Source organism: Barbus barbus, assembly GCF_936440315.1.
Source record: "Barbus barbus genome assembly, chromosome: 5".
Classification (NCBI taxonomy): domain Eukaryota; kingdom Metazoa; phylum Chordata; class Actinopteri; order Cypriniformes; family Cyprinidae; genus Barbus; species Barbus barbus.
This window is the reverse complement of record NC_136733.1, coordinates 11,108,004-11,134,746: the sequence shown is the minus strand read 5'-3', so window position 1 is coordinate 11,134,746 and position 26,743 is coordinate 11,108,004. Positions and strand designations below refer to the sequence as shown.

General features: G+C 39.9%; 1 protein-coding gene across 1 annotated transcript in view; it reads right to left on the bottom strand.

Moving 5' to 3' along the window:
• Positions 1–1,354: 1,354 nt before the first annotated feature.
• The window catches only part of LOC306869268 (neuronal migration protein doublecortin-like), a 94,625-nt gene continuing 69,236 nt past the window's right edge, over positions 1,355–26,743 (bottom strand). The window contains exons 4-7 of the mRNA XM_079415955.1: positions 15,229–15,331; positions 10,627–10,716; positions 4,995–5,092; positions 1,355–4,511 (exon numbers count right to left, since the gene is read on the bottom strand). Of these exons, the coding sequence (XP_079272081.1) occupies positions 4,455–4,511; positions 4,995–5,092; positions 10,627–10,716; positions 15,229–15,331 (348 nt within the window). The 3' untranslated portion in view covers positions 1,355–4,454. The remainder of the gene's footprint in view (positions 4,512–4,994; positions 5,093–10,626; positions 10,717–15,228; positions 15,332–26,743) is intronic.

Genomic DNA, 26,743 nt, shown 5'->3' with positions numbered 1-26,743 from the left:
GTTGTCTATGGTCGTCTGGTCTGTGCGCGTATATGCTTTCAGGAGGCATGGCTTTGGACGGAGGGTGGGATTTTGGCGATTTGCAGGGAGGGTGGGATGTTTACTTTCAGTAGTATCAGGCTAAAGTTAGCATTTTCCAAGATGTTCTACTGCACCTTTAAATAAAGTTGCAGTGTAATTGCAATGATCTCGCTATTGTAGCTTGATTTCAGCACTCTCACAAATGCTTTATAATGTTTTGGCAAGAGTGCAGAACTCCCTAAGCTTGTGCTGAAGTAAAGTAATTGATAGCTCCAGAATTTCTAAATATAACATTCTGGATGCTTGATTTCTTCATATAATTTAATCACAACAGGTGATTTCATGCTACTAAGAGGAACAATGCGAAGGACCATTTACCCAGCAGGCACACAACGCCATAAGACGTTGATATTTGGTTAGATTTAGGTCGCGACGTCGGATGACCAAAATTCAATGTGAAGCCAATGTTTAATGACAACATTAATTTGACATCTAATACCGACGTCAGCTGATGTTGATATTTTGTTGTTTTTAGGTTGTGTTGCAAAGTAACCAAAATCCAACGTTGAGCCAATTTACAACTATAATATTATGTAAATATTGTAATATTACATTAGTTGGAAAGCCTGTTTGCCATTACTTTCTTTATATATAACATGTTTTAAATTGCCAGTAAGCTTTATTAATTGTGACTGGCTCTGTGACTGACACTCAATTTCCCCCAGGTTCAATTGATACATTGTAATTTACTCCATGGGACCTATTCAAACTGATAAATATAATGAACTGAGTAACATGCTAGTAGGTAAGAATTTAATTCAATAGTAAAATTAATTTCTTTAAATAGCGACTAGTTTATTTTCCTTTATTAGGCTATACAAACAATACATGTGTTTAAATGTATTCACCTTGAACTTGTATTTTTGTTGTTGTTGATTTATTTTTTGGATCCGGCAAGTTTGATCTGGACTTTATTATTCAGCATGTGTCAAGAATAATTCCTGGCTGGTATAGCTCTATTTAATGACTTTTGATGAGGACTGCTTACGTCTTCCAGGGCATGGGACAAAGCTCCCAAATTAGGGATTGTAAAGTAAGTAAAAGTAAGTAAAATTGTGCCACAAATTGCACGACAGGTGGTCACCCTAGTTCATGACCCCTTTAAATTAGGCATTTAAAGTGGAAAAATGTCACCATGAATGTAAATGATGTGCTTAGAGAAAGAAGAAACAAAATGTCTAACAGAAAAACTAAGACAAAACAAAAAAAAGACCACAAAGACATTCATGAACATTATTGCAGTCAGAACAGAAGAGGAAAAGAATCTCATTTTAATACTAAAGAGAAGTTTAATACACAGAATGACATCACCAAAACAAGTTACGATGATACAGCAGGAAGTACATGATAGTCAGAGAGGAAGTCTGTTTTTTTGTTTTTTTTAATGTCCCCAAGCTCAAAAATATCAGTACACAAACAACTGTTTACAGCACTACAGGAGAAAATAGAGCATCTGCACATGTCTAAATAATTACGCTGATAAACTACTACAGTAACAGATTACAGAGTTTGTAGATATAGTTAATGTTTGAGCCCCACTTTATATCAAACAATGCAAAAAGATACAGTAAGCAAGTGACAGATGAGTGTTTTTTTTTTCTTGAAGATTTTTTATTTGTTCATTTCTTTAGATTTTTTCACAAAGGATGGTTTTAAAAAGGCACCATGGAAGGTGAAAAATCATCTGGAGACACAGTTCTAGAATATTCAATCGAAATTAGGAGAATGGAAATTGTGTGTGTGTGTGTGTGTGTGTATGTTTGTGCAGTTTCATTGTGCTAGGTCTGTCAAAGAGATGCTCAACAAATATAACAATACTTGCAGCGATCACTGTGATGTTGTAATTGAGAAATTATGCATTTTGCTATACACTGAGTTTTATTTTATCATATATATTTGGTTTTCAAATATGTAAATAATCAGGTGTGATATTATGTTTATCTTCAAATGAAAACACTGAATGAGAAAGTCCAATATGTACATTACCAGTGGGGGAGAGAAAATATAGTTTTTCAGCTTCCCTCTTTTCAACATAACTTTGGCTTTCTGAAAAATGACACTCTACCTTACAAGGTATTTTTGAACTTTTTTGAGGAATAGTCACCCTTTTTATTTTTTGTCTTATCTTGGACAAAGTACAAATTCAGAAGAATGCATGCCACTCTTTTCATTAAAAAAAAATCAGTGGAGCTTCAAATCAGCACCACAGAAGTGGTTCATAGGGTTAGGGTTGCTAATAATAGCTTTGTTTGAAAATAAAATAATAGTCATTATTCACTGATAATCTTCCCTGCTTATTCAAATTTGACGTCACAATTGGTTATAACACAAATGACAACCAATGGAATAAAACCTGGTAGCCTCTTTTTGCTAATGCCATTAAAAAGAAAAAAGAAGCTGTAGCAGAGAGAAAGGCTTTTATATCAGTACACAAGTGAATAAGGAAGTGAATTTTTAGTGAATAAGGAATTTTGGTAAGTTCCACACACAGCAATGATATGTCTTTAGAAGTATTGAATGGACAATCTTTTATTCGTTTTGCTATTTTAGAAACAAAGTCATACTGGTTTTCGTTTTCCTATTTCCTTAATCAAATCCCTTCAAACAGAAAATAAATCTGCTGTTATTACCTAATTAGGTAATTTTGCTTTATACCTTTTTCAAAATTTTATGTGATTGTGGTCACACTTTATTATAAGGTCCAATTCTCACTATTAACTAACTATTAAAGGGTTAGTTCACCCAAAAATTGAATACTCACCCTCAGACCTTCGTTCATCTTCAGAACACAAATTAAGGTATTTTTAATGAAATCCGAGACCTTTCTGGCCCTCCATAGACAGCAACACAACTACCATGTTCAAGGCCCAGAAAAGTAGTAAGGACATAATTAAAATAGTCCATGTGACATCAGTGGTTCAACCTTAATTTTATGAAGCTACAAGAGTACTTTTTGTGTGCAAAGAAAACAAAAATAGTGACTTTATTCAGCATTTTCTTCTCTTCCGTGTCAGCCTTCAACACACATTCACGAGAGTACTATGACGCATGCGTGAGTTGATGCTGACACAGGAGCCAGCGTTCTGACAGAACCCGCATGCACTGCGCCTTGTTTGCAAGCAGTGGAAGACGCAAGCTGTACATTAAAAAGTCTTTGTAAACATGTCTGAAGATTTCGACAGAAGGGATGACTTGCGACTTTTTTTGCCCAGTCTTACTTATCCAAACCAGAATATACAGACGATGAACTATGAGAGATGGAAGTTCTATGTAAAAACGCCGGCTTCTGTGTCAGCAGCACCACAAGTATGCATCAACATGAGGGTGAGTAATTAATTGCAGAATTTTAATTTTTGAACTACGACTACAACAACGACTTTTGCCTCAAACTCCTAATTTGTTGCCTATTAATAGTTAGTAAGGTAGTTGTTAAGTTTAGGTATAGTGTAGGGTTAGGGTTATCTAAAATACGGTCATGCAGAATAAGGCTTTAATATGTGCTTTATAAGTACTAATAAACAGCCAATATGCTAGTAATATGCATGCTAGTTAATAGTGAGAATTGGTACTTAAAATAAAGTCTTTCCCAATTTTGATTAAAAGGATCTTATTAGATGGCTTTTGGCCCCTCCCCTCAATTTGCAATGATTACCTTCAGAGCCATGAACATTTAACATTATGTTTATGTTTTAATGGTGTTTGTGTCTTAGAGTTGGCTGTACACATTATTTACAGTGATATGGAGATATCCATTGCACAGAGAAAGTGAGTGAGAAAGAGAGAGGGTTACAAAAAGAGAATAATAAAAATTGTTAATGGTGCAACTTGTTTTTTTTTTTTTCGCTTTTGTACAAGTCAGACTATCACACCATTGTAAAAATTACTATTTGCTGCTTCGAATTCATAAGACCAAGCTTTTAAAAAAGGTAATATGAAAAAGTCAAAATTATTGATCTAAAAAAATTATGGTTGGATGTTCAAACAGCTAAACTAACCTGCTGTGTGTTAACATTAAAGTTTCTCAAATTTTTCATACATATAAAATGAATTTCAACGGCAGACCATGTGTACAAATTTAGGCGTTTGTTGTTATAATACAAACTGCAATATATGCCCTGCATATACTACTTTCCACTACAAATCTATTATCAAAACACAGAAAATGAATGTAACAAATTCTCAAGCAGCAAATAGTGCACTGACCATCGCTGCAAAGCTTCAAGGTCTAAAGCCTGATGGCCAAGGGTCAGCAGAGGTGATGCGTGCATTAACCCTGGTCACTAGGGCGGTGATGTTGATGTTTTCAAGACAGATAGCACCAGAGATACTTCTATGACTGGCATGTTGATTGACATATGGAAAACGGAAAGAGTCTACATGGACTCCCCCTGTGAATCATCATCTTCCAGAGACAAAGGCAAGTATAAATCCTAGAGGTGAAGACAGGGTAGGAAGACAAGGTAAAATAAAGACAAATTGGAGTTACATTTACACAATAATGAAGAGTATGGCTGTGTCTGGAATGGAATACTAGCATGCTGCTTATTCGAGGTACTTTTTGTCAGATCAAATATCAGTCAGACAGGTTTGATCCAAATCTATCATTGTGTATTATGGTTGTTGCTGTTCAAAACAGCTCAAAAAAGTGTTATAAAAGACAATAAACATTTTGTGGCTGCATGATACTGGATTGGAAATGAAGGTTTAAGTTGAACGCATTGCATTATGGAATAGAGTATTCCATGCAGTGTGCTCTGGTTATACTGCAATTTTGTGTAAGTAAACATATTACAAAAAATAGTAAAACTAGCATGGTAATGTGCCTTTACAGGCATATTCATAAAAGAAAAAAATAGAGGAATGGTGGTTTAGGTGATTTACATACATAGATACAAGAACTGACAGAACATTACCTTCTGTTTGCGAGTGTTGCCAGGGCTAGTCGGGGTCGAGATGGGAGATTGCTTAGAGATGGGAGTAGAGAGCTGACTACTGGAGCCTGTTCCATTAGCTAGATAAAGAAAGAAAAGGTATAAATGTGAAAGAGAGGGATAGATGAAGAGCCACGGACAGAAATATTAAGGTAAAAGAAAAGACAAATTGTGGGGTTAAGCATTGTCTCCCCTCCTCCTGTGTGTAATCATGTTGTCAACTATCGTCTAGCTAGCAAACTGCTGTATCTGTATGCTGGAACTCATTTACACATCTCTCTATGAATAGTGCAGGTTGCTATGATACACCAGAGCTGTGTGTACATGTGAGAGTGGTGTGATCCTGTGTACTCAAGTACTACAGGCTGTTTAAAAAACAGAGCTTTAATTTTAAGCAATCCAAAAAAAAAAAAAAAAAAAATCTTGAGGACCAGGTGCAAGGCCTTAAAACCATTCCAGCTAATGAATAAATAAAACAAAGAGAATGTCAGAAGAAAAACCGTTGATGTTGGAAAACCTGCATAAGGAGATATGTGAAATTTCTCTAAAAGTGCTGATCTTAGCCTTTCATGTGCTAATTGAATTTAATTTATTGTTGGTACTTTTCACAAACAAGGTTAACCAACAATTTGATCACATTGGTTTCAAGTTAACACATACTATGTGTATTTATATATTACCTTGGTGCTTTAAAGATCAAAGAATGTGAAGAACCTACAATATAATTCAAGAAATCAACAATCCTATACTGCCAAAAATGTATAAGAAGAGAGTTTCCTGGCTGAAATAAAAATGCTGTTATAGAAAAAAAAAATGTACCAGATACATACTCATGTATTGTTATAGCCTAACAACAATCAACAATTTAAATTAACAATTTAAACTCTGTTTAAAAATAAATAATGATGTAAAATATAGAATGGAAAAAGATAAATTGGCAAAGAGAGAACCAAAGGAATGTTGTAAAGACATGAATGGAAGTTAAAGGGGTCATATGATGCGATTTCAAGTTTTCCTTTCTCTTTGGAGTGTTACAAGCTGTTCATGCATAGATAAGATCCCTGAAGTTGCAAAGACTAAAGTCTCAAAACTGAAGAGATATTCTTTGTAAAAGTTAAGACTCTGCCACGCCCCCCTAAAACAGCTCATTCAAAAACGCCCCCACATGTCTACGTCACGATGTGGGGAGATTTTCATAACACCGCCCAAATGTATACGCAATAAAAGAAGGCATGATTTTAATTCTTGCAGCTGTATTGTTGCTGCCGCTGGCGCCATGTCGTGGAGACGCTGTGTTTCGTTGTGAAAGTGAAAGTACTTTGTTTGGGCTTCCAAAAGAGGACACAACTAGTATTCAGTGGCTAAGGTGTATTTACAACACTGTTCCAGAACAGTGCAACGCAAATATTAGAATGTTTGCAGCACATTTTACGGAGGACTACTTCCTGATCCTGGCAGGAGAGTAGCCTACAATGCTGGCTCTATAAAGTGGGGCAGTTGCAACTTTGCAAGGACAATCTGACGCTTCTAACTCACAGTAAGTACGTTTCTGCTACTAACTATTCAAACGCGAGTTTTGAGCAGTGTAGAGGGGTGCTTGTTGTCTGTCGTTTCTCCTATCACAAATGCAGACATGCATCGCGCCGTGTAAAAAGACAGTATAAGTCATTATAATCAGTAATTATGTCCCCGCTGGATGCAACAAATGCCTCGTTTGTAATGAGTTTTATTGTTTTAGTCTCGTCGTGCCAGGAAACGCCATCATTATACGATGAGGGGCGTAACATTTCCGTCTCACGCTTGAGGTATTCGGCCAATCACAACGCAATGGATAGCTGGCCAATCGGAGCACGTCTCACTTCTCAGAACGATGAGCTTTGTAAAAATCGGCGCGTTTCAGAAAGGCGAAGCATAGAGGAGCAACAATAATGTACAGTATGTGGGAAATTATGTTTTTTTTTAACTTAAAACCACATAAACACATTGCATTACACCAAATACACCAAATATTGTTCGTTTTAGCAATGTCATATGACCCCTTTAAACAAAAATAGCCAAATAGAAAATACTCAAAATGTCTTTGTTCATTTATTTAAAAAAAGGGCAGTGCAATACAAAACATAAAAGATGGACTTTAAAACAAGGGGGTGAGACATAAAGAAACAAAAAAGTGTTAGTCCAGCCACCCGTGAGTGCAGTGATACAGTTATACAGATATTCTAAGAACAGTTGGCATGCACAAATGAGATATTCTTACAATAAAATAACATTGAAACACATATTTCCTTAATGACTTTACATTAAAAACCTCAGGAAATCATAGTTTGTTCTGTTCTGCTTTTAGTACATGCCTGGCTTTTAGTTTTGAAGTTATCTACACTGTATACAGGTGCATCTCAGAAAATTAGAATTACGGTGAAAACGTTTTTATTGTAACATTTCAAAAAGTGAAATTTTCATATATTTTAGATTCATTACATGTAAAGTAAAACACTTCAAAAGTTTTTTGTTTTAATCATGATTATTAGAGCTTACAGTTTATGAAAGTCAAAAATCAGTATCTCAAAATATTAGAATATTTACATTTGAGTTTCAATAAATGACCATCCATAAAGTATAAATTTTGGGTATCTCTTGTTCTTTGAAACCACAATAATGGGGAAGACTGCTGACTTGGCAATCGTCCAGAAGACGATAATTGACACCCTCCACAAAGAGGGTAAGTCACAGAGGGTCATTACTGAAAGGGGTGACTGTTCAATGAGTGCTGTATCAAAGCATATTAAATGCAAAGTTGACTGGAAGGAAGAAATTGGGTAGGAAAATGTGCACAAGCAACAGGGATGACCGCAAGCTTGAGAATACGGTCAAGCAAAGCCGATTCAAACACTTGGGAGAGCTTCACAAGCAGTGAATTGAAGCTGGAGTCAGTGCATCAAGAGTCACCATGCTCAGACATCTTCAGGAAAAAGGCTACCAAGCAACTTCTGAAACAGAAACATTGTCAGAAGGATCTTACCTGGGCTAAGGAGAAAAAGAACTGGACTGTTGCTCAGTGGTCCAAAGTCCTCTTTTCAGATAAAAGTAAATTTTGCTTTTCATTTCGAAATCAAGGTCTGGAGTCTGGAGGAAGACTGGAGAGGCACAGAATCCAAGCTGCCAAGTCGGTAGCGAGCTTTTCAAAAAGCCCATAGGGTCGTCCTTTTCAGAACCTTCAGGCAATCCAACCAGACGCAGATTGCTATGCCTATTGCGATCCTGTAAGTCCGCAACCTGTTGCTCGAGCATGGCAACGCGTCTATCGTGATCTGCGACAACTTTCTTTTGTTCTCTCATCTCCCCTGTTAGAAGATCCAGTTTAGAGCATAGCGACTGAACAACTGACATGTGAGAAGCGAACTCGTTCCGCATCTCCGTCAACTCGGTTCTTAGAATGTCCTCAAAGTGTGTAACAGTGTTCGCCATCTTGTCCACCATATCGCTCACGGTCGGTGGTTTCGATTTCTTCTTAATCGGAGAAGGCGATGGAGACAACTCCTGCTGTTTACAACCCATCAGGTAAAGCACCACCAATGAATAAAACTTAAAACAAAACTAAAAAAATCTGCAAAAAGAGGCCAAACGTACGGAGCTCTATAGTGCGACTAGGTTCATGAGCACGTCACGTGACTCCGAAAATCCTTTTTTTGATTGATCTTAGGAAATATTCTAATATTTTGAGAAACAGATTTTTGACTTTCATGAGCTGTAAGCTTTAATCATCAAAATAAAATAAAAAGTTATTACTTTACATGTAATTAATCTAAAATATATGAACGTTTCACTTTTTGCAAGAAAATTTTTTCACCATATTCTAATTTTCTGAGATGCACCTGTATAGTATATGGTAACACTTTACAATAAGGTTCATTAGTTAACAACATTAGTAAACATGAACTAAGAATGAACAATACTTCTATATCATTTATTAATATTAGTTAATGTTAGTTTCATCATTTACTAATGCATTATTAAAATCGCAAGTTGTGTTTGTTAACATTAGCTAATGCACTGTGAACTAACATGAATAAACAATGAACAACTGTATTTTCATTAACATTAACAAAGATTAATAAATAGTGTAATAAATGCATTGTTCATTCTTTGTGCATGTTAGTTAATACATTAACTAGTGTTAACAAATGACACCTTATTGTAAAGTGTTACTGTGTACTCCTAATAATTATTACATTTGATAACATTTTAGCAAATGTACACAATTAAAATGTACATGTTTATTCATCCAGAAAACATAACAAAAATGTTGATAAATCTTGTCTGCATTGGTGTGTAAAGTTAATTATTTATTTGCTTTTTAGACTAGACTTATTTGCTTATTTAGACTAGATTTATTTGCTTTCTAGACTTACTCTGACTAGCGAATATTCAGCAATTATTCAGGGAACTTGTGTGAAAAAAAGTGTTTATTTTGCAGTTTTGTTTGGTGAAGTCAGTTGTACAGAAATGACACTTTAACTTTAAATGATTTAGAACTCTGTGAGATTCTGCCACCACAAGATGGCAGTCAATGCATGACACTGCTGACTGTGGATTAAAAGGTCAAAGATGACATATTAAAGATTTCCTTTTCCTTGTCACTAAGATATCATCACTTTCATAGCCACCACCTGTGTTGTGCTGATCCTGTAGTATGCAAGGATGGCCTGTACAAACCCCTTTGGCCCAAATTCTCAGAATATAAAGTGTCCCCTGGATAAGTCTTGCTTAGAAAATTGAGCGATCCTTCCTCTCTAAAATATTAAACATGTAATAGAGCAAATCTATCTGCTTACATCAAACTCAAAATTTTGTGACAGACATCACACAGAGACCTCAGAGACCCAAACACAGATGTTTTCTTTCTTTCTTTCATTCTTCAATGGATTAAAAAGGCATGATGTTTGTGTATGTTTTGTTTTTGTGCATATTAAGTACATATGTTTTGACTGTCGTTTTGATATGTCTTTTGTGAGATGCTTTCCCAGCAAGCAAAGAATCTGAAATTTGGATATGTCCAGAGCAGTGCTTTAAAAAAGATTTATGATCCTGCAATATTCCTACAACCGACTCATCCCTGGCATAATAGCTGACAATGCATATTTAGAAGCATTCAGTCCAGTTGCTTTGACCGTTAAAAGTGAAAATCTGCATGAATGGAACATATTGCATTATATTATATATGTATTAAAGTCATTTTGAAAATATTAACCGTTTATACACACAGAACGTTAATTGCATAGGCTAATACAAGAACACATACAAACATGGCCAATTAAGTGATTATCACAGAATAACAAAAATCAAGTTGTGACAAGGTGCTAAAAATCTCATAAAAACATAAAACAACAGATAATTCATTACCATGCATAATTTAACCATGTAAAATGTACTAATATAATATCATGGAGAAGCTGTTTAGAATAAAATAAAGTGTATTATTGTAGAAAGCCTGTCAATCACCCATGCAAGAAATTGTGGTGCTTTAGCCGTGATGTGAAATTAACTAATTAGTAAAGCTTCATTATGGGGTTAAATGTGTGTTGAGCTGACATGAATCACATAATCATAGGCTCACTAGAATCAGCCGGAGACTTGCAGCGTCGGACAGGACCGGGACTCTTAATAGAGCCCCTCTGTACTTTGGGGGTCTTCATCACGTGACACTCTGCAGCAAGAGTAAAAGAGACAAATCATAGGTAAAGGTATTCCTTTATAAGTATGAAGAAAAAGACATTCTTGAGGGATACAAAGTAGAGACGTCACCACTTTTGCAGTGACAAATTTCATGATGTGAGAAAAACATCATTATGAGTTAATGAATAATATGCTAACATGAATAGTGTGTGAAATGCTTAAAATTACTTAAAGGGCATATTGCAGGTTAGAGACTCCAGTGAGTCGATGTATAGAAAAATACTGTAGGAACTAGATTTTCTTTAAAATATACTTTAAAATACGCTATTAAGGCTTCTGGAGTCGTTTTTGTGAGAGAATTTTACTTCCGCATCTGAAACGCGCCAAAACCGGAAGTGACGCATCAAAAGGGACATTTTAAATGTGTATTTACACTCGTATGACGGACCACAGATAAAATGATGAGCTTGCTATGCAGCCAAGAGCGCAGGACAGGCCAGGATTAGACAGAACAACGGTCAGAGGAGACAAATTGAGTTGATGTGAGGAGAACAGGGCAGGTGTTTGGTGAGAGATCAGTGTTAGCTTACAGATATACACACGTTAGCTAATGTAATCAGGCAATAGCAATGCTAGTATTGATCATCTGAGTATTGATACTTACCAGTAATAGAAACTAATAAGCGTTGATCAGGCGTGTCACACTCGTTAATATCTGACACTAACGTTACGTGATAGTGGTTTCTTATCACCGCAGGAGAGAGAGATAAACTCGTTTTTGATTCATAGGTGCTTGTAAATGCGAGGAAAGCATAGACCTCTCCAGGCCAGCAGACACGTTATAGGGCAGAAATAATTTATTATTCTAAGCTAAATACTTGTATAAATACATTGTTAAAGATTTTAATATTAAAACAGTCTGAATAATTTTGATTCTCAATTACAAGTTAACTCTATTTAGGTCATGACTACCTATACGTAACACTTTTTGATGCCATTGCTATAACACAATCAATAATGACAGCATACAGACAAGTTGTCCGCTGGGCCTATGGCGCATGTGTTGTGTCAGCCATTAGAAGATCGTTTACAGAGGAAAGAGGACTTTATAAAGGTTTTGAATGGCCCCATTTTGTTGACAATCAATAAAAAATAAAATCACAATCAAGCAGATCTGCATTTATGGTTAATTCAATTCAGTTTTATTTATACAGCACTAAATCATAAATATTATTTCATAGCACTGTTAATACCCAACTCAAAACACAACATTTCAACTGTTAATATATATATATGTAGAAGTACCAAACATATACTACCAAAAGAAATACCATCTGACCCATTTAAAAACATTTAACAATCTTTCAGTCTGGATATCACACTAATGTGTTGTTAAAGTGTGTTAAATCGTGAAGGCTGTGCTAGATCTACACCAACAGCCTCATCATGTTGATCCTCTGGAGGGATCTGGAGAGAGGAGCAGGTGTAGTGGACATGACATGACAGTGCTGTGTTCTTGTGGAGCCTGTGGTGACCTGCAGTATTCCTCTCTCAGACGGCATATGCTGGGAGAAGCAAACACAAGTTTAGATCACATTCACTGCTGATCATGCTTTTCCACTTGGCCTCCATCACATCTGTTAAGTTACACACCACCGCGGTGTTTGAAGCAGATGCATTAGTGAAGTCCAGTCTCTTCAGCTGCACTAACGCACTGAGGCCTGGAAGATATCGTCCTATTTCTTGTTAGGAAACCTGTGGACTCGATGTCCTGACAGGCTGGAGTTTGTGCAACCTCCACAAACACAATAATTTACCATGACAATGATAAATTGAAATAAAAATAAAAAGAGTGCGGCACACGACTCCCTTATGTGACGTAATATGACGCGATGTTGAAAAAAAGCGGTTTTTGAGAACTCTGTCAAGGAAAGCCTCACTTTTTTATCAAAATTTGTGCCCTCGCGTCTTGTAAAAAAATGTTAAATCCTGCATTAATGGTTCATGTGGTATTTTAACCTGCAATATGCACTTTTAAGTTTTTAAGTTTTTTTTCCCACAACATTTGTAAAAAAGAGCATTAGGTAATATGTGAACGGAAGTTTATTGACATTTGTTAGCATTCAAAAGTACATTATTAATAATTAATTAATAATTAATTAAAAGTACATTATAATTCCTAATGAAATCATTTACAGATTTTTTAAAAGTGCATGGCAAGTATCAATTACAAGTGTAATGACATTAACTAAAGATCCCGCATTATATCATGTTTGTTAATTATTAATTAATGAAGCTTTTAATCATTGTAAACAATATCAAAATCATTTGAAGATTTTCAAAAAGTTGAAAGTTTAATGACATTTGTAAGCATTACAATTTACATTAAATAACGATCTGTTAATCATTAAAGTTGTGGTTCACCCAAAAATCATGATATTTATCTGCTTACCCCAAGGGCATCCAACATGTATATTATATTATAGTATATTATATACACTACCGCTCAAAAGTTTTAGATCAGCAAGATTTTTAATGTTTTTAAAAGAAGTCTCTTCTGCTCACTAAGGCTTCATTTATTTGATCAAATATACAGCAAAAACAGTAATATTGTGAAACATTTTTACAATTTAAAATAACTGTTTTGTATTTTAATACATTTTAAAATGCAATTTATTTCTGTTGGCAAATCTGAGTTTTCAGCATCATTACTCCAGTCTAAAACTTTTGAGCGGTAGTGTATATAATAGAAGTATATTTATATAAGTATATATAAAATACTGTGCAGAACCATTACGCTCCCAGGTCTCTGGTAGAGAACCCGAGCTTGGAGGGAAAAAATACCACCCAACTGGGGCGAGCAGGGAAATATAAAAATATTTAATCCTGTTTTGTTGGGTATCCTCATAAGCGCAGTCTAAAATTAGTTAGATAACAACTTAAATTAACTTAAAGAGTTGTGAGAAAATGAGATGTGCATCAGAGCAACAAAAGTATCAAATCAAAGAACAAAGGTAATAGCAGTAATTGTAGGTATATGGACTAGTCTATATTTAATTTATAATTTATGCAGTTAAGACTGTAAAGTGTTTGATAACTTTATTTCTGTACATTACCTACAAAAAAGTTGGCCCTTTAAAGGTTTTTTTTTACATGTAGTTTATATGCTGAGATGGTTCTTTTCATTATACTTTTTTACTGCCTTTTGTTTTTCAAATCTGTAACTGTCAAAGCCTGATTTCTGGGTAAATTATTTATTTCTTAAAATCTTTTATTAGATAAAAAATATTTAAATTTATGTTTTTTATTTTTTATTTTTATTTATGTATATATAATGTTTTTAAGTTCACTTAAATTAAAAGTTATTTTTAAAGCCTGATAAATGTTGAATTTGATTGTAGTTATACCCACATAGCTATTTTTTGTATTGTTTTGAAACAATATTATGTAGGTGCAGTTCCACACATTACAGATGGCAAACCATGCAGGACAATTACGGAAAGCTCATTTGCTGTTAGAACCTGCTAACACTGATGTTCCACCCTGTTATGCTCCGTTCCAAAAAAAAAAAAGCTTAGATGTAGTAAACTACTTTCTCCATGTTGCTGTAGCTTAGCTTGCTACATTTCCCAGGGCTGTAGCTTTAGTGTAGTAAACTGTTAGCTTAGCTCACTACATTTTCCAAGTAGCTTGTCCAACACTGGAAACTGAACAGTATTTATATTGTTTTTTTTTTTACCTCTGATCCGCCGCACTGTCCAACTGTCCTGAGGGCATTCACAACATGCGGCGCATGACGCGTCTTCTTCTTCTTGCTTTACGGCGGTTCGCAGACTTATAAGAGCATTATTGCCACCTATCTCTCAAATGGACCATTGACACTTCTAATTGAGATTGTAGATAGAGCGTCAATGGTCCATTTGAGAGATAGGTGGCGGTAATGCACTTATAAGTCTGTGATCCGCCGTAAAGTAAGAAGAAGATGCGTCACGCGCCGAATGTTGTGAACGCACTCAGGACAGATGGACAGTGCAGCGGATCAGAGGTAAAACAAAAGAGATATAAATACTGTTCAGTTTCTTGCACAGACTGATCGTTTCGTGTCTTTAGACCTCAATGTATCGTCACAAGCCGTAGGGTTTAATTTGGTTTTGTCTGTGTATGTTTTTTTTGTTTTTTAAAGCCATTGACTGCAATTATATGTCGGACAGACTGCAACGGTTTGAGTTAAAAAGTTTGTGTTCTGCTGAAGAAACAAAGTCACCTACATCTTGGATGCCCTTGGGGTAAGCAGATAAACACCAAATTTTCATTTTTTGGTGAACTATCCCTTTAAGTAATGTTTAATAAGTACATTAGTAAACATTTGTGCATTATCATATATTTCTAGATATGTGAATATGTAAAAACGAATGATCTGTTAAGCATTATATAATATTTGTTAATGATTAATTCATGAAAGTTATTATAAAGTGTTACCTCAATATATTTTATAGTAAAATAATTTAACACTTTCATTTATTTATTAAAAGCTATGACCTACCGTTTCCATCCAGGGAGAAGTCATCCTGTGCATAGCGAAATTTTTCTGGTCCACAGGCAATGAAAACGTCGTCATCACCAAAGAAATCTTGCAAGCAAGTCACCTAAAACAAACAAACAAACAAAGATATGAAAACCTGTAAATTATAGACTACTATTGCTCAGTACACTAATTATGATACCAAATGTTTAAGCTAAATTACTATAACCAGACTAAGGAATATAACCCAATGGTGCTGATTTGGAATGCGGTCATGAAAAAGAGCATGCACACCAGCCACTCTCTGAGTGCCAGTACCAAAGAACTTTGAAATTGCCTGCAACAAGGAATGTGTTAAGGTTAAAAGAAGTTTTTTTTTCTTTTTTTTTTCTCTCTCTCTTATACAGAAACCACTCAAGCAAAGTCCGGTAATTGTTGAGTAGAATGGCATTTCAGATGAGCAATTAAAAAGGAGCGATTTATTCCTTTTGATACGCTATAGCAATGTTTATTCCCAACTTTCAGTGTATATTAAACGTTTTCATTTAGTATGAGGCAGGAGTCAAACTCTAAAAACTCTAAAGCCCTGAGACCATAGTGTGACTATTTTCACTGGCAAAGGAAAAAAAAAAAAAAAACTGGTCAAATTTGGTCATAAATGTAAATTATTCAATATTTATTAGTCAATGTTCACTGTACTTTAAAAAAAAAAAAAAATCATGTAACTGTATAAGTTGTACAACTGTTTATTTAACATTCGTTTCTGCAGTTTTTCTCACTCACATACACTTTTGCCTTTAGTTTGGTCCTTTTCTAGCTGTTTTTTGCTCATCAATAAACTACATATTTAAATTATTATTTGCCTGTATTTGTACTGTAGTCATTCTGCATGTGTTAAGTTTATTTTAATTTACAACAAAATGTGAGTTTAGTTAGGGTGACCACATTTCAGTTTTCCAAAAATAGGACAGTTGGGGATGCAGACTTGGGGGGTTGGGGGTTGATTGGTGTGAGCAGATAGACACAGGACACAGAGGTAAGTGCAAAACAATCAACAGCTACTAATAAACAGGTTTATTGAGTAGCAGCAGAGGAGAATCAGATGAACAGAATGTCCAGGTAAGCAGGCAGGGAATGTCTCTAGGGGCTTATCGGAGTGTGAATGTCCTTTTTCCTTTTCCAGGGGATCCGGAGGTAACAGCGGAGCGTGGAGACGGTGGAGAACTGGAGCGGTGGAGAACAGGGATAGGAACACTGGAGCAACTGGTAAGTAGACAAAACATAAGTGGGTCAGGTTAGTCAACATGGAATGTTTGAGAGCAGACAGTGAGTGAACGGGAGCAGTGCAGGGATATAGTGTTGTTGATGAGTGGTGACAGGTGGCGGTGATTAGAAATCAGGGGATTGGGATCTGGTGAGTGTCATTAGTGGAGACTGCGGTGACTGTGGTGACTCTCTGACAGTACCCCCTCCTCCAGGGGTGGCTCCTGACGCCCTATTACGGCGACGGGGTCAGCCACGGCCTCTGGGTGCGGGACGGTCAGGGTGGTTCTGGTGAAACTCGGCCAGGAGAGAGGGATCCAGTACATCGTCCCGGGCCACCCAGGATCTTTCCTCCGGCCCGTATCCCTCCCAGTCAATAAGATATTCCAGGGAGTTGGATACGGAAGGTGACCTCATTAATCTGCGTCTCTATGGTAAAGGGACCGATATAGCGGGGACTCAGCTTCCGGCAGGGCAAGCGGAGACACAGATCCCGGGTGGAGAGCCAGACCTTATCTCCAGGACGATAGATGAGGGTGGAAGACCAACGGGCATCTGCATAGGTCTTGTGTCTCCGCACTACCTGCTGGAGTTGGACATGAGCCGAGTCCCAAACTCTCTCGCTCGCTCAGAACCAGCAGTCGACAGCTGGAACGTCGGAGGGCTTTTCTCTCCAGGGAAACAGAGGGGGTTGGTAGCCGAGTATGCACTGGAAAGGGGTGAGGCCGGTGGTGGTTTGCTTGAGGGAATTTTGTGCATACTCGGCCCACGGGAGGAAGCGGTTCCAGCTGTGCTGGTTGTCATGACAGTAGGCCTGGAGATATCTCCCAATCTCCTGAATCTTCCACTCAGTCTGGCCGTTTGTCTGGGGGTGATACCCTGAGGAGAGACTGACGGTGACATCGAGGAGTTTGAAGAAAGCCTTCCAGACATGGGAGACAAACTGTGGCCCACGGTCGGAGACAACATCTTCTGGGATGCCGAAGGTGCGGAAGAGATTATGGAAGAGGGCCTCTGCCGTTTCGAGGGCTATGGGTAAACCCCGGAGGGGAATTAACTTGCAGGCTTTGGAGAATCTGTCAACTGCAACGAGTATGCAGGTATAAACTTCTGACTTGGGGAGATCTGTGACGAAGTCGACTCCGACGTGGGACCAGCAAACCAAGCAAACCACCACCGGCCTCACCCCTTTCCAGTACATACTCGGCTACCAAACCCCTCCGTTTCCCTGGACAGAAGAGCCCTCCGACGTTCCAGCTGTCGACCACTGGTTCCGAGCGAGCGAGAGAGTTTGGGACTCAGCTCATGTCCAACTCCAGCAGGCAGTGCGGAGACACAAGACCTATGCAGATGCCCGTCGGTCTTCCACCCCCGTCTATCGTCCTGGAGATAAGGTCTGGCTCTCCACCCGGGATCTGCGTCTCCGCCTGCCCTGCCGGAAGCTGAGTCCTCGCTATATCGGTCCCTTTACCATAGAGAGTTGGAAAGGCCATACAGCATGACCCGATATTCATAGTGGCCTAAGGGGGTAATGAACGCCGTCTTCCACTCGTCGCCTTCCCGGATACGAACGAGGTTATAGGCACTCCGCAGGTCCAGCTTCAAGAAGATGCGGGCCCCACGGAGTTCCTTGAGGGCGGCTGGGACCAGGGGAAGAGGATAAGGGAGCTTTATATTGTGATCATTGAGGGTCTGGTAGTCGATGCAGGGCCGCAAGCCTCCGTCCTTCTTGCCCACGAAGAAGAAGCTCGGGGCCGCTGGAGAGGTGGAAGGACGAATGAACTGTTGTTGGAGATCTTCCTTGATGTAATCCTCCATCGCCTTGTGCTCCGGGATGGACAGAGGGTATACTCGAACCTTGGGGAGTATAGCTCCAGGCAGCAGGTCAATGGCACAATCCCATGGCCGGTGTGGTGGTAACTTTGTGTCTGCCTGTTTGCTGAACACATCCTGGAACGCCAGGTAGTCAGATGGGATCGTCGGAACCTCACAAGGTTCGGGGCTCTTCACTAGGGTGGAATGAACTTGGAGCTTCGGGTTACTAACCAGGGGTACAGGGATGTTGGAGAGACAGTTTTAGATGCAGGTTTTACTCAATTGGAGGATCTTGCTGGTATCCCATCTGACTTCGGGGTAATGTTGAAATAGCCAGGGGTGTCCCAGGATGATATCAACAGTGGGTCCCTCAAGTACCAGAAAGGAAATCCTCTCCTGATGAAGACAGCCTACTTGCAGAGTGATCGGTGGAAACCGGAACTTGATGTGCCCACGCCCGAGCGGTTTTCCCTGTATGGTCTTGATCTTCAGCTCAGCCTGTCTCTGGCAGGGTAAATGAAGCTGTTTTAGGAGGGCTTGTGAGATTAAATTGCCTGAGGATCCCAAGTCCACGAGGGCAGGTACTGAAATGAAATGACGTGGGGTGAGTAGTTGTACTGTTAGCATTGGTAGGGTAGAGATAGCAGGCTCCAATTGTAGGGTACTCACCACTGGGCGTGGGGGATGAGAGGGACATACCCGAATGAAGTGCCCGGAACGCCGCAATAGAGGCACAGCCCTGTGGCGAGACGTCGAGCACGCTCATTGCGTGAGAGGCGATTAGTATCCATTTGCATAGGTTCTGGTACCGGAGGACAGGCAGCTGATGAGGACGGAGAATGAGCGGTTATGTCTGACTGACAAGCCGTGAGACGTTGGGTGATCTTAACGGCCTTCTGCATAAAGCTCTCTAGACCGACAGTGTCATCATAGATCGCCATCTGGGCTCTGATCTGTGAATCCAAACCCTGATGGTAAGCAGTGAGTAGCGCTGCCTAGTTCCATCCACACGAGGCTGCCAGAGTCCGGAACTGCAGGGTATAGTCAATGGCCGAAGAATCTCCCTGACGGAGGCGGATGAGTTGGCCGGCAATGGAGAGCGAGCCGGTGGATAGGCCAAAGACTTCCTTGAAGTGGGAAGAGAAAGCATCGAAAGAGTTAAGTATAGTGGTCTGTGAGTTCCAGATGGCTCGTGCCTAGATCAATGCCCGTCCGGTTAGCAGGGAGATCAGGAAGGCAACTTTAGCCTGTTCGCTGGAAAATTTATGGGATTGCATCTCTATGTATAGTGAAACTTGGAGTAAAAAAACGCTACATTCAACTGCCTCATCCGAATAGTTAGCAGTTAGCAAACATAATTATACTGTTTAAAAAAATCTGTAAAAATAGAGCACTATGTGCGCTGTATGAATAGGCTGTGTAGGAATTTGTGTATTTTATTATAACTGTCATGTTTGTGGTTTTTCATCATTGTACATTCTGTTTAAATAAATATTCTGAAACACATGCAGTGCTACTATTTTTCTTTTTTCTGTTTAACTTTTATCAAACTGCAGATCAAAATAGAATAGGTCTATACCCTAAATAAGGATAAATAGGATTGGAACGCATCTCCAAAATCGCATACACAGATGCACGTTGCCATTTTGGTTGTAAGGGAACTGTTGTGTGTGTGTCATGTGTTCCTGCCTCTTGTGCCCATATTTGGTTTGTTTCCTGTCCTTGTTATATGTAATCATCAGTTAATTCTTGTCCAGCCATGTTCGTCTCATTATCTATGATTTACCTGTGTATATTAGTCCTGTCTGTTCAGTTAAACTTTGTCTGGTCTACTCGTTACTCCCCGGTGTTTGATGTCTGTATCTTGCCCTGCCTTGTCTTGCCCTGCCTTGATGTCCTCAGTAAAGTATATTATTTGAAGTTATATCCTCGTCTGCGTGTTCCTGGTTCCTCCCTCGTGTGTGCACCGTGACAGAAGACCAGACCAAATCAGTAAGCGGCGCCCCTTCACCTCGTTTTGTTTTCCGTTTTTCAAAAGTCTTGTTTTGTTTCTGTTCTGTTTGTCCCTCGCGGCATGGAAGTCGCCGCTCGGCATCCCGCCTTAGCCCACTGCAAGTCCGCGTGGGAGTTCGGCGGGATCACCGCGAGTGCCGCGAGTCCACTGGCCGCTAGCCTTCCAGCCTGCCGATCGCGGGAGAAGTTCGCCGTTGTCCGCAGCTCATCCAACCCGCCGATCGTGGGAGATATCACACTCGCCGTCCGCGGCACACCGAGCCCGCCGTTCGCGGGAGTTCAAGCCGCCGTCCGCGGCACACCGAGCCCGCCGTCCGCGGGGAAAGCCAACCCGCCGTCGGCGGCTCCCCCTATTCACGCCGCTACCCGCGGCTCACCGACCCCGCCGTTCGCGGGAGATCACGTCGCCGTCCGTGGGGAAAGCCCACCCACCGTCGGCGGCTCCCCTGTTCACGCCGCCGTCCGCGGCTCTCCTGTGCACGCCGCCGGTCCGCCTCTGACTCAATGCCTGCCGGATTGCCGCTGACTCAAGCCCACCGGATTGCCGCTGACTCAAGCCTGCCGGCCGCCGCCTCTGACCCTCTCCGTGGATCAAGTCCACACGTCATGGCCAGGAGTGCCGTATGTATGTCTCGTTGTGCCCACAGGAACATTTTAAACTTACCATACCATGTCTTGTCTTGTCCATGGAGACTCGTCTGGGGCAGGCGGCTCCTTGAGTTGTGGCCATGGAGGCCAGTCGCAGCCGCTTGCCCCCCCTGTCGCAAAAGTGGAGGAGGTTGCTGAGGGACCCTGTGAGGGCCCCTGACTCCTCGTCATGCCCAGAGGATGCCTCAGCTTCCTAGCCAGCCCAGGAGGGCTTCTGGTTCCTGTGGGATGTCTTGTCGTGTTTGTCTGACCCTGGAGGGTTTCCTGTCGTCTCATGTACTGTCTTGTTTGTCTAGCCCCGGAGGGCTCCTGATACCCCCTGGATTCCCCAAGGAAATTTTGGGGGGGTAGTAGAGCTCTGGGTGGAGTGGGCGGGCCGTAGGAGGCCACGGCCACGAAGACCACCCGCCATGGCTTCCTGAGCTCCCAGCTCCGCCGGGGCCTCCGTCTGTTCTGCTCTGGAGGTCCCCGTCCTGTGTTTCTGTGGATGTCTGTCCTGAGGGGCCTCCAGAGCGCCCACCCCCCCTCCCTGATGGAACTGTTAAGGCTCGGGACGAACCTTTCAGGAGGGGGGAGTAATGTAAGGGAACTGTTGTGTGTGTGTCATGTGTTCCTGCCTCTTGTGCCCATATTTGGTTTGTTTCCTGTCCTTGTTATATGTAATCATCAGTTAATTCTTGTCCAGCCATGTTCGTCTCATTATCTATGATTTACCTGTGTATATTAGTCCTTTCTGTTCAGTTAAACTTCGTCTGGTCTACTCGTTACTCCCCGGTGTTTGATGTCTGTATCTTGCCCTGCCTTGTCTTGCCCTGCCTTGATGTCCTCAGTAAAGTATATTATTTGAAGTTATATCCTCGTCTGCGTGTTCCTGGTTCCTCCCTCGTGTGTGTGCACCGTGACATTGGTAGTCAGCGCGGGAAAAAGACAAATAAATATAAACCGAGGTTCCAAAAGTGATTCAGTCAAGATCAGTGAGGGATTTTCTTTTCTTTTGTTCTTTGATTAACATTAATGACTGGCGGCAGCGGCTGCTGTCAATGCATGGATCCAATACACCCTTGTATTCTTTCTCAACCCTTTACATTCACTTAAGACATAACCGATTGTATTTATGGGATATTTTGATATAATTCTGTGTGTATTTGTCCATTCGAATGTGTAAGAATGCGAGAAAGAGAGCTGAGTCCAGTGTTTGCGTATATAAGAAGCGGCTTTTGTGCGTGCACTTTGTGTGTGTGCGCAGCATGGAAAACAGCATGCGAGTGCAGAAGCGAGTTCTATTTAGTCTTCTTGCAGTTGAATCTTTTGAAATCACAATAAATGCGCATACAGGAATCAAGAAGCAGAATCGAAATTTAATTTTATAACAAGTAATTCTGTTCCTGACCTTCCATCTGATCTGATTTCAAAAATTGGAACAGCTTTTCGATTCCCAACCCTCCGACTGAATTATTTCATTCTTGCATGCAAAAAGACCTGTATGGTGACTATGGGGTCATTCCAATTATTATTATTATTTTTATTTTTTTTTGTAATTTACTAGATTTATCATTTGTCTTTTTTTTTTTTTTTCTTGATAAAATCGGTAATCGTCTTTTACCTGACTGTTGACATCGACATCGCAATACTTACAAGACATCGTCGATATATGATAATATCATCATATCGCCCAGCCCTAGGGTTATATTTATTTATTAATTTAGTCATTTTGCAGACACTTTTATCCAAAACGACTCACAAATGGGGACATTAGAAGCAATCAAAACCAACAAAAGAGCAACAACAAGTGCTATTACAAGTCTTGGTTAGCCCAAGGCAGTACACATAAAAGTTTTTTTTTTTTTTTTTTTTAATAAAGAAAACGAGTAGATAGAATATATAGAAAAAGAAACCTAGTGTTTTTATTTATTTTTATTTTTTTATATTTTTTTAGTAGATAGAATACAAAAAAATTAAATTAAATTAGAATAGAGAGTGTTAGAGATATATGGAAGAGATAAGTTTTTAGCTGTTTCTTGAAGATGGGTAAGGATTCAGCTGCTCGGATTGCGTTAGGCAGGTCATTCCACCAGATGGGGAACAGTTAATGAAAAAGTCAGTGAAAGTGATTTTGTGCCTTTTTGGGATGGCACAATAATGCATCGTTCACTTGCAGAACGCAAGCCTCTAGAGGGCACATAAGTCTGAAGTAATGAATTTAGGTAAAGGGGTACAGAGCCAGTGGTGGTTCTGTAGGCAAACATTAATGCCTTGAATTTAATATGAGCAGCTATTGGTAGCCAGTGCAAATTGATGAACAGAGGCGAGATGTGCGTTCTTTTCGGCTGATTAAAGATTAATCTTGCAGTGGCATTTTGGATTAATTGTAGAGGTTTGATGGAATTGGCTGGAAGACCTGCCAAGAGAGCATTGCAATAGTCAAGTCTGGACAGAACAAGAGCCTGAACAAGGAGTTGTGTTGCATGTTCCGAGAGAGAGGGCCTGATCTTCTTAATATTGTATAATGCAAATCTGCAGGACCGGGCAGTTTTAGCAATGTGGCCTGAGAAGGTCAGCTTATCATCAATCACAACTCCAAGGTTTCTGTCTGTTTTTGTAGGAGTTATGGTTGATGAGCCTAACTGGAAGGTGAAATTGTGATGAAGTGATGGATTAGCTGAAACTACAAGCAGTTCTGTCTTAGCTAGGTTGAGTTGAAGGTGATGGTCCTTCATCCAGCAAGAAATGTCTGTTAGACATGCTGAGATGCGAGCAGCTATCGTCAGATCATCAGGATGGAATGAGAGGTAGAGTTGAGTGTCATCAGCATAGCAGTGATATGAAAAGCCATGTTTCTGAATGACAGAACCTAGTGATGCCATATAGACAGAAAAGAGAAGTGGTCCAAGAACTGAGCCCTGAGGCACCCCAGTAGCTAGATGTTACGACTTGGATACCTCACCTCTCCAAGATACTTTGAAGAACCTATCTGAGAGGTAAGACTCAAACCACTGGAGTGCGGTTCCTGAGATGCCCTTTCTCAATAGGGTTGACAAGAGGATCTGGTGGTTGACTGTATCAAAAGCAGCAGACAGATCCAGCAAGATAAGTAATGAAGACTTGGAAGCCGCTCTTGCAAGTCTTAGGGCTTCAATGACAGAGAGCAAGGCAGCTTCGGTCGAATGTCCACTTCTGAAGCCAGATTGGTTACTGTCCAGGAGGTTGTTCTGTGTGAGAAAGACAGAGACTTGGTTGAACACAACTCGTTCAAGTGTTTTTGCAATGAAAGGTAGAAGGGAATATAGTCTATAGTCTATAGTTTCCTAAAAGAGTTGGGTTAAGAGTGGGGTTTTTTAAGATGTGGAGTTATACAAGCCTGTTTAAATGCTGAGGGAAAAATTCCAGTGTGAAGGGATGTGTTAACGATGTGAGTGAGTTCAGGTACAACTGCAGGAGAAATTAAGGAGATGAGATGGAATAGGATCAAGTGGACAAGTAGTAGGATGACTGGAAAGGATGAGTTTAGAGACTTCTGTCTCAGAGAGTGGAGAGAAGGATGTGAACTAGTGTATGTTTGCTGGTAAGATGTGTTAGATAGATTGTGGTGTGTAAAATTGTGCAGTGAGGTTTGTAATTTTATTAATGAAGAATGTGGCAAAGTCGCGAGCTGTTAGAGTTGATGAAGGAGGGGGAGGAGAAGGACAAAGGAGGGAGGAAAATGTTTTAAAGAGCATGCAAGACTTAGGCGAATTGTTAATTTTGTCATGATAGTATGTCCTTTTAGCAGTGGAAACATTAGCAGAGAAGTCAGAATCAGAATCAGAATGAGCTTTATTGGTTTACACATACGAGGAATTTGTTTTAGTGACAGAAGCTCCACAGTGCAACAGAGAGACAGCAACAGGACAGGACACAGATAATACAAATATCCAAATAGGCAATGTACAAAACAGCAAAAACACAATATATAATATAGACAATTATGTAGACAATTATGTGTGTACAGAGAGGAGTGATCGATATAAATTAATGTCAGTAGGATTTTGTGATTTGCGCCATACCCTTTCTGCAGCCCTGAGTTTAGAACGATGTTCGCGGAGAACATCAGATAGCCAAGGGGCAGAAGGGGTGGTACGGGCTGGCCTGGAAGATAAGGGGCAGAAAGTATCTAAATAAGACATCAGAGTGGAACAGAAAGTATCAGTAGCACTGTTAGCATCAAGAGATGATAACTGTTTAGGGGAAGGAAGAGAAGATGAAACAGATAGCCGGGAGGGTGAGAGTGAACACAAGTTACGTCGAAAAGTGACATGTGGAGGGGTATGTGATGTGTCAGGAATCATGTTGAGGTTAAGCGTGAGAAGGAAGTGATCCGAGGTGTGCAGTGGAGTAACCAGTACATGATCAGTGGAGCATTGTCTTGTGTAAATAAGGTCCAGTTGGTTGCCTGATTTGTGAGTAGCCGTAGTTAACACTCTTTTGAGATCAAATGAGGCAAGTAGAGAGTGGAAGTCAGCAGCCTGAGGTTTATCTAGGTGGATGTTGAAGTCTCCACCATCCTCAGGAAAGGTTGAGAACAATAAATCTAATTCTTCCACAAACCTACCTAGTGGTCCTGGAGGACGATAAACAACCACAAAATGGATTTTTAGAGGGTAGGTAATAGTAACCGAATGTGATTCAAAGGAGCTGTTGATACTCAGAAATAAAGGAGTAGATTTCCAATTATTAGAGATGAGCAGACCGCCACCTCTTCCAGTCAAAGGGGGGGTGTGGGAAAAGGAGAAATTATTGGAGAGTGCTGCAGGTGTAATATGTTCCTCTGGTTTGATCCAGGTCTCTGTCAGGGCCTTGAGGTTTAACCTTGAATGACTAGTAGTGGAAGTATTGAAATCAGCTTTGCTGACAGCAGACTGACAATTCCAGAGACCAATAGAAAAAGAAAGTAATGTATTAGCAGAAATAGGTAAAGTGCACAGGTTGTTAGTATTGCGCTGTCTACAGTGTGTGATGCGTGGTTTGCGAGTGGTAGTGATAGGATTGAAACAGAAGTGAAACAAGTTGTAGGAAAGAGGATAAATATAAAGCGATATTTATATCCCTTGCCGGTGTCCCTGCACGGTAGAGTCGATGGTCTTTACACTCTTCGGTCTTCACATGAGGAGGGCTTCACATGACAGCTGCCGCGGTATAATAACCTTTTTTATACCCGTCTAACAAATCACTATTTGAATTCAGCTGAACACACTTTCCTGTTTATCACAACAAATGGCCAAGCAAGCGCAGACACTGACAAGATATGCGATACAGAACGAGACCAAACGCGATTTCAGCAAGTCTCAACACAGTAAACAAAACAAGCGTTTCCTAGCAACGGCAACAAAAAAAATGCAGACTTGGAATCCCTCCATCCAACACGAGCTGCTGGAGTCAGATTTAACTGATCATGGGTCGAGAGTAAGGAGAGATGACTGACAGACCATGCTGAAGGATTTGCTACTCAGCAGACTGACGTACATCTGATCTTATAAGATGTGCTCCCATTACAGAGAGTGCGCATGATCGCCAAAGTGAAAGTGAACATCGAGCATTCATTCATAAGAGATTTAATACTCCGCAGCTCCCTGATGCGCAAAAATTATATTTAATATTAGAATGTTTGCGTGAGCAGGCGGTATGCTAATACAAAAATGCACACAATGAATGGTGACAAAACCCGGACATTTTGGGCGATTTAAAAATCCTGGCCGGACGCATTTTTTAGGTCCAAAAAGAGGACATGTCCAGGGTAAAGAAGTGAAGTGAAGTGACATTC